At 40.4% G+C, this 8,912-nt stretch overlaps 2 protein-coding genes across 2 annotated transcripts in view; both read right to left on the bottom strand.

Annotated features, from left to right (window-relative positions):
- LOC307075805 (uncharacterized protein) overlaps positions 1-1,123 on the bottom strand; it is a 22,014-nt gene extending 20,891 nt beyond the window's left edge. The window contains exon 1 of the mRNA XM_079736498.1: positions 1,017-1,123. Coding sequence (XP_079592624.1) covers positions 1,017-1,075 — 59 coding nt within the window. The 5' untranslated portion in view covers positions 1,076-1,123. The remainder of the gene's footprint in view (positions 1-1,016) is intronic.
- Positions 1,124-4,078: 2,955 nt separating this feature from the next.
- On the bottom strand, positions 4,079-7,140 carry LOC307075650 (troponin I, fast skeletal muscle-like; the record flags this gene model as incomplete). Its single annotated transcript, XM_079736309.1, has 6 exons — positions 4,079-4,159; positions 5,112-5,288; positions 5,444-5,533; positions 5,736-5,864; positions 6,964-7,000; positions 7,112-7,140. The coding sequence occupies 6 exons, from the start codon at positions 7,138-7,140 to the stop codon at positions 4,079-4,081; spliced, it is 543 nt and encodes a 180-aa protein (XP_079592435.1).
- Positions 7,141-8,912: the final 1,772 nt, after the last annotated feature.

Raw genomic sequence — 8,912 nt, 5'->3', positions numbered from 1 at the left:
AGTGCTGTTCTGAGTGATGTAATGCCACAGCACCAAGAAATGTAATCACTATACAGCAGTACAAGTCCAGCTGTACTTCAACAAAGCTTTTCTTTTCTTACTCTTTCTTAAGCAAAGAAATGGGAGTGTATTCATGCAAGATAAAAGCATGTGACCAACAACTTCTTCATGCTAGTTGTTCAAAATGTGCAGATTGTGAAACAACAATCTCTGTTACAGCGTGTTATATGCTGAATGCCAAACCCCCCCCCCCACTGTATCCAAGGTGACCAGGTCAAGCCTCAGAGCTTTCATCAAGAGCCTGGTAGGGGGCAAGGACCCTGGGAGGGTTAAACTTAACACACCCCGAACAAAGAAATTAAAGTAGGTACACAGGCTTGAATGTGATCCGTAATTCTGCATGGAAGGAACCTGAGGGACTCTTTAACCAACTGAAATATATTGTAATGGTTATTGGATTGTATTTATGTTGTTGTTTTTCATAACAAATGCCTGTCCTCCCTAGTTTATAGAGATGCAAATGATTCTTGCATCAAATTTCATAACAACCGCAGTAGTCGCAGCGGTTTTCGTTTAACCACTCTGTTTTGGTTATCATAAATCCAATGTCAATGACATGTTACGCACATTGTATATAGCTTTTTCTGTCTTGCATGTCTTGCATACATTCTATGTTTATCTCCACCTATCTTACAACTGACAATTTGATTCTGCAAATATAGATCAATCAGGTTCATTTGACATTGACACCTGATGTTAAATACAATTCAATACTTTGTTACAAGCTCTCAAATAAGCAACATTTCAAATGGTCTCAAAGCATGCTTCATCCTACTTGCATTGTAATATATTGTGCTGCTGTCCAATGGGAAGATAACTTCTAATCACCCCTTTTGATGCATTATTTATTGAAACATCACCCGGTAGTCTTACTGATAGACACCCGGGAGCACTGAAAGAAGATATAAGTGTCCGGGGTCCCAGTGTTCAGGATGTAAGGAAGCACCGTCACCTACCTTATGAGGTTCTGCAAGCCCTGCTTGTTGGAGTGTCTTCTCTTGATGGAGCTGGACATGGCCTTACTGTCTCTGTTGGGTTCCTGATCTAGATTCTGGTCCAGATGTGAAATCCCTTTCTATCGCTCTCTCTCTCTCTCTCTCTCTCTCTCTCTCTAAAGGAGCAAGCGTCCAGTCTCTGGGTGCTGATCCAGGAAAGGGGGTTGGGGAGCGGGGTGTGGGGTGAGGGGGGCTATTCCAGGACCCTCCTTCTTCTGACTCTTTAAATTTGCTTCTTTCTCTTTGTCTATCTCTTACCCATTGGGAGTCTCCCTTTGTAAAAAAATATGCGTCTCTCAATATCTTACTATTTTTGCAATATCTCATTATTTTTCTATCTCTATCTCTTTTTTCTGACTCATTCACTTTTCTTTACCTTGATAGCCAAGACTAAGTTTCTCTATCTGCTCTCTCTCTCTCTCTCTCTCTCTCTCTCTCTCTCTCTCTCTCTCTCTCTCCCTCTCTCTCTCTCTCTCTCTCCCTCTCTCTCTCTCTCTCTATCACCTCTCTCTCTCTCTCTCTCTCTCTCTCTCTCTCTCTCTCTCTCTCTCTCTCTCCCTCTCTCTCTCTCTCTCTCTCCCTCTATCACCTCTCTGACCCTCCCTGCGTCTCCCCTGCATTAAGTCACAGCCCTGTCTTCTCTCCCTCTCACTTCTTCTCCGCTCATCTCCTCCCTCCCTCCAGCCGTCCATGTGGTTTCCATTGAAAGTCTTTTGTACATTGCCTAGGAGCGCTGCCTCGCCATGCTCCCCCCCCCCCCCTGCGCTGATGTGATCCGCATGGGACCTCGAGGGGTCATGTGCCTGTTTCCCTCGGGGGGGGGGGGGGGAAGCAAATGAGCTCCTGCACAATGGATCATGGATGACGATGACAACAGCGTTAATAATACAACTAAATCACCATGATCACTAAGCTGGAGAGGTCAGGTCAAAGCATTCTGCTGCTCGTTAATAAATAATCATCTTGTGGAATTAGATCTTTAGCATTATTATAATTCATGAGACTTTTGGTGTGAAAAGATGGAAGGTTAGGTTGAATGATGTTGAATAAGGGTGCGTGTAGATGACTTGTGAGTGTGGAGCGTTAACTTTTAGGGACATGGCTTTTCTCTGCATTAATAGTCATGCATGAGGGGAGCCCCTGGTACCCTGGCCAGGCCTCAACTTTACGTGCAGGCCTTGACAGTGTAAAAGTTTATTTTATATGGCTGCAAGAGCTCAGGATACTATTATGTTATTGACTAATTGGATTTTATCAAGCCATGTCTTCATCATTGTAAATATCATGCGGCATATAATTGTGGGACACTATCCCTTTGATAAGGGATAAATAAAATGTGGACAACTTTATATGATTTTTACTTTTGTCATTTAAACTACAGAGCAAGGTTTTTGAGACACAAAGATCATTATGATCTTGCCTGGAGATGGACAGCTTTGGCTGATAATTAGTGCAGCAGCAGATCTGGTTTCAGTTTGCTGGTTTATGAATAAGAAATAGTCTGTCCCGTGCACTGTGATGCATGACTTTCTCTTTCATCAATAACCCCAACAATGCACACTGTCTTTCCCCATCTGTTATTACTAATTGTTTGCCATTTTTGTAATTGTTTACTAATTGTTTATTAATTGTACTTTTGCTTTTTACTTTTTTTTACAATCTCATGTCACTGTCTACACCAAATAACATGCACTCTTTGTCTGAAGGCTGTTAACTCTGCCAATTTGCAAACAAAGAGGATGACTCTTCATTCCATTCACTGTTTGGGTCGGCCTCCACAAGATGAACATTAAGTCATCCAGGCAACTTTAGCCAACACAGATTTACACTCCATCACCCTCTCCCCCCCATTTCTGCTGCCCCGCCCACCATACAGAGGCCAGCCCTCTCCAACGCACATTTTGCTAAATCGTTTCCAAGGCGACAGGGGTAAACTCACTAAACAACACGAAAGCAGACTGATTCCTCAGTGTTTCCAACTGAGCTTGAGGCTGGAAAGGAGAGGGTTTTGGGCCGCCGTGAACTAAACTTCATAATTTATGGTCCAATTTCTTAAGTGAAACACTTGGTTCACTATTGTGCAAGTCCGACGTGAACACATCATTTAAAACAATCGAGGCAATGGAAAGAACAGCACAAATGGAATAAGGTAGACAAAAGGAAAACATTTATCTTGACAAAACCAGGGGCTGTAATAAAAGCGGTCGATAATCTACGAAGGTTTTAAGGATTTATATACTTTATGAGTTGAATACCTTAATCTCTCATAACAGGAGAGTTGAAAAATGTGCAAAGGTGTCACAAGTGAGAAAGCCTTCATTACTGGACAATCTGGATTAGTGAAGGGATTTAGATAGGTCACACAATCTGAGCTAAACAAACTACTCGTAAACATTAAGATGATAATACAGCTCACATCAAAGATGTTTTTTACAATTAAACGCTGTATATAATGTTCATGCTTATTTTATAACATTAAATATGCATACATTGTTTTCTTCTTACATATTTAAAATGAACAAATGTTAAAATCAAAGGATTATTATACTGATTACAAATGTATCTGCACATATCAATTATGGGAAATCCTATATAGAATAGAGCATGACTGATATCATTTGAGTATAATATGGATTATGTCCCTTCTTGGTTATTTGTCTTTGTGTGGGTGTTTTTGCATGTGTATATGTGTGTGTGTGTGTGTGTGTGTGTGTGTGTGTGTGTGTGTGTGTGTGTGTGTGTGTGTGTGTGTGTGTGTGTGAGATAGAGAGATATGTTATCTTTATTTTTCTATTTCTTTGATTATGTACTTTTTCTTAAATGTTAGCAGAAACACAAGTTAATGGTTTGTGAGTTTTAAAATACCATTATTCTGAAAAAAGCAACACCAGATATATATTTTCAACTTTTTATAGGAACCAACAAGAACATATTGGTTTAGAAAAATCTAAAATGATCAGTAATATAAAGTGAAAATATAAAATCAGTTCCACAACTGCATTCAAATGAGGCATTTGGGACATTTAGGCCTCAAACATCTTCTTCCTTCCATCCATGCCAGACTTGTCTTCGATATTCTTTCTCCAGTCTCCAGTGTGTTTCTCCTGAGAAAAAGATTACAACACAGAATCAGAATGTATTTAACCATTTATTAGGGCTTGTAAGTACTAGCAATCTCAAGGGCTATTTCGTCAGGAGCTTAATGCTCCTAGGGTCACCTAAGGTAAACAGGTCTGGGTGAAAATCCAGACACACATATGACTTGTTGGGCAATTTCCCAACGTCAATGAAATGGGGCTGCACAGGGAGCTCTAAGATTCACGATAGATTACTGATGCTAATAGCTATCAATGAGCAAGGAAGGCCGGGGCTGTGGTGATTGCAGAAACAAGGTCAAGAGTGTGTGAAGAGTTTGGAGATATGATTAGTTGGCCTCAAAGGAGACTCAGGAGAACCATGAGGCACCTCAGGAGAGGAAAGAGGAACAGTGCCCAAGCTCAAGGGCAAAGATAGTGGAACGCTGACTTGCCGGGGATATGGTCGGAAGGTTGAAGGAGATGGAAGAAGATTGAAGCACTTTGAGAATCTCTTGAGTGCCCTCCTTATAGGAGGCTGGGGCAGTGGTCCCTGGGAGGTCGGAAGCTCTTCTGGAAGAAGTCACAGGGGTGATGGGGAGGCTCCGCAGTGGCCGGGCCCTGCTGAGGAAGAGATCCGCCCAGAGATATCTCTGGATATGGTTGGCCTGTCTTGGTTGACACACTTGTACAGACTCCTCTTCAAGCACTTCAAGTATCTTGGGATCTTGTTCACGAGGGAAGCTCTGTTAAGGATGCCCCCAGGGCCGCGGAACATGACCCAAGAGGGATTGTATCCAGCTGGCCAGGAAAGGGACAACTGGGCTGCCTTAGTTGACCCTTTCCCTAAGTAGAGAGGTGGAGTAGCAGCAAGGATGGATGGATGGAAGGGTATTCATTTAATGAATTTAATTTAATCATTCGTATATTAAGACTACCATGGTAATAGGTAACGGGGTAAATGTCGTTTACGTGCACCCACCTCCTCTTTGACCTCCCTCTTAACCTGTTGGAGGTTACCCCTGAGGTCCATGGACACTTTGTGTTTGGATCCCAGGAGGGCGGCCACCATGGCTTCGGCAGACATCCTCACCCTCCTCAGAGCAGGCTTCTTAAACCTGCCGTTCAGATCCTGCACCACCATCTTCAGGTCATCAATCTGCCCAAGAACAATGATTGAGCGAAGACTTTTATTAAAAATAGCATCTTCATAAAATTTGTTTTTTTCAGATTGCTATCATCCTTTAGGGTTTTGCTGTATAACAATTTGCGGCACTGAAGAGCTCTTGTATGGTTAAATATGCACAAACATACCTCCATCCTTGACTTTGAAACTTTTCCCGCCGAGTCATACCGCTCTTCGTCCACCAGGTCGATATGATTGTGAAGCTTCTTACAGAGCTCCTAATGAGGGTCGATAGTTCTTATGTTCAAATTCTTAAATGCACAATTTTCACTTTCAAGAATACCACAAGTTAGAATATAGAATGGTTCCATATTTCCGCCATTATTCAATTTGGCCGCCTTGTCTGGATACATTGACGGTAATATGAGTTATCAACATCCTGTTTGTCAAAGTTACTCTTAAAAAACAAACTAAAATTACCTGGAGCTCCGGCATAGACTGAGGGAAGTTGAGAGGAGGGCACTTCTCCTCCATGTAACTTATTTTCCTTTTCTCCAACTCGAGGGATTCCTGTTCCAACATGGACTGGCCTATCTGAAGCAACAAGCTCTGAAAGATCAGAATAAGCATCAGTTTTAGCATCAAACAACACATCAAAAGTCAGATATGTTCAAACCACAGATCTCCATATAGTGGTCAAAAATGCCACAGGAAATAACAGTACGGTATCGAAGAAGGTTGCACTGGGTTAAGTTGGATGAAATAGTCAATGACGTTTCGGTAAGTAATTATACAGATTATTACTAATGAATGAGGGGCTAACACATTTAATCAAACTTTATTAAAAGAGACATTTCTGGAAAATAAATGCAACTAAAAGCACTTCACATAATACATGGATAAACAAAACATTGTAAGAGGAGAATAACAATGAAAAGGAAATGATTAATAAGACTAAACAAAATGCTCAATGATCAACTTTCAATTAAAGTGTAAATGAAGAGCTTTCAGTACCATCATGAGCATTATAATGAACGGTATTATGTATAAAAAGCTTAACCCTCTCTCCTCTTGTCAAAATAAACCTCTGACAAGATGGAGCGCCACACACACACACACATACACACACACACATAAAAAAAACACACATACACACACATATACACAGACACCGTGGCGTAATACTATAGGATCACAGAAGCTTAACATTCTCGGGGACGCGTCTCATATAACCAGTGAGGCAAAGCTTAGGCTGTGTCATCTTCAAAATGATACATACGTTTAGAGGAGTAAATTAGAATGGAGCTTCACAAACTTCAAACGCAGGTTTAAAAAGTGTAGCAAAAGCCTGTTTTCTGATGAGGGAGATTATGATAGGTGGGTGTTTATTCTTCAATGCATCCATGTTTTGGAGGTGTACTGCACACACCGTTATGTTATTAAAATAAGCTGTTATTGTAGTGCCGACTGCTTTCAAGATTAATAATCAATACATCAATACATAGTCATAATTATATGCAGGATATGGATTATGATGGATGCCACTACGGATGCCAAAGGCCTCTGTTTGTTGAGAAACATAATCAGTTTGTTGAAATCTGCAACCTCACCGCTAGATGCCACTCAATTATACAAAGTAGACCTCTATTGTTTTTATTTTATACTTTTAACTAGCCTGGTAATATCTAGTCATGTGTTTATTACTGACCTTCAGTTTGCTTTTCCGGGCACTGGACACCTTCTTCCTACGGAAGAAAACAGAACCAGAGATAAATAAACAAGTGTTGTGATGATTTCAATTCCCTTTTTCTAAGTCAGAAATAAAAATGAAAAAAAAGCTGGTACGGGAAGCTTACTCCGACATCTTGCTATGAAGAAAGTCCATCAGTGGAGGGGAAGAGATGGTCAATGCCCTCAGATCCAAGCCCTATATTCCCATGGAGGCTCAGCACACTTCCCTCCTCCCCTAAACCCTTTTCCTCATGGGCCTGTGGCATCCTGCACCATACCTTTCTAAGGAGGAGACACAAAGACTTTCTATTTTGGAGGGAGTGAGCAGGGCAGCAGTTGTCTGTGCGATGTTTCTTTCTTTGCTGCATTCCAGACAGAGAGGGTCACCATCAGACGACTGACGCCAGACCTATGGCAACGTGGGCCTGACGGCTCCCCAGCGATGTCCATCCTCCACCCAATACCACTGGAAATAACAGCCGGGGGCCCTGGCCCCTGCAAAGCACCTCATATGGGATGTTGTGAGGTGTTATTGTGGTCTTAGGGTTTTACAAGCTACAGTACAAACAATGTGTAGCCATTGTGTGAAGATTGCAATTCTATTGTGTGGGATTTTTGTATAACATTATTGTTAAAAAAAATAAAACCTTTACATTGTATTTGGAAACATTATGCCTATATGTACACACATTTTTTCATCTTAAAAAAACATAGACATACATACACACACACACAAACCCACAAGCGCGCACACACACACACACACACGCGCACGCGCACGCACACACACACACACACACACACACACACACACACACTTTCAAATTAAACAATGAATATCATTTTTTTGTTTTTGGTCATTTAAAATAAGTAATTACTCACTTGTGGATATTACTTTTTAGGATTTAATTTAACCAATTTTAATATGGAAAAATGCATAAATAAATAGATAATTATAAATAAAATACAACCTTTTACCCTGTAAATGCTTGTTCTTAAGCGGGATGACCCATTAGACATGATTGTCGTCTCTGTGTTTTCAGTTTTGCTTGTAGTAAGTGTATTTTCATGCTTTGTTCTATAAATGCAGTTAAAGTAAATGTGATAAAATTCCTTGTTTGGAAAATGTGGAATGTTTTGTAATATTATATATTTCATGTAATTTATAAGAAGAACAAATATGGCAATTGATTGGCAGTTTGGATGGTGTCTTGTCGGTTCCTACCCTGCACTGCCCCCTGTTGGTACAGAAACAGACACAGACAGACAGACAGACAGACAGACAGACAGACAGACAGACAGACAGACAGACAGACAGACAGACAGACAGACAGACAGACACGCGACACGGATATGTTTATTACCTGTGTAGACCTCAAAACCACCCTGTGGTTGGTTTAATGTTTAAGCGAAAAGGAAATAACCAAACAATAAATTGCTGCTTAGTCATGACTGTGTTTGTATATATAAATCTGAACGTGAACGTATCTTATCTTCTTTTTGAAACCTTAAATAGGCCTATGGTAAATACAATATCCGTTTTCATTATATTTAGCTATTTATTGTTACCAATGTACTTGGAATTAAAGCTTTTAGGTTTTCTGCACATTCAGCATGGAATAACCTACAGACTGATCTTAAACTTCCAAAAATATTAGTGGAACGACTCTAAAACTAGGGGGGAATGTATGCATGTATGAGTCCAGGTTGTTTGCGTGCAAATGTTTTATTAATGTAACTCAATTAATATGTTAATTTAGGGTTCAACTTTGTTTTGCCGGTATGCTGCCTATGTCTCCGATGTAAAATTGATATTTGATTCTCAATGAGACTAAACATAATATGATGCATATGTTTATGTATTTATAGAATATATGTGGTACACAGGTCTTTCTAGGTGCTAGAATCCGAGAGTGTCTTTCTAGC

Source organism: Pollachius pollachius, assembly GCF_949987615.1.
Source record: "Pollachius pollachius genome assembly, chromosome: 5".
In the NCBI taxonomy this organism is placed as follows: Eukaryota; Metazoa; Chordata; class Actinopteri; order Gadiformes; family Gadidae; genus Pollachius; species Pollachius pollachius.
Note: the sequence above shows the minus strand (reverse complement) of the source record. Positions and strands in the feature narration are given on the sequence as shown.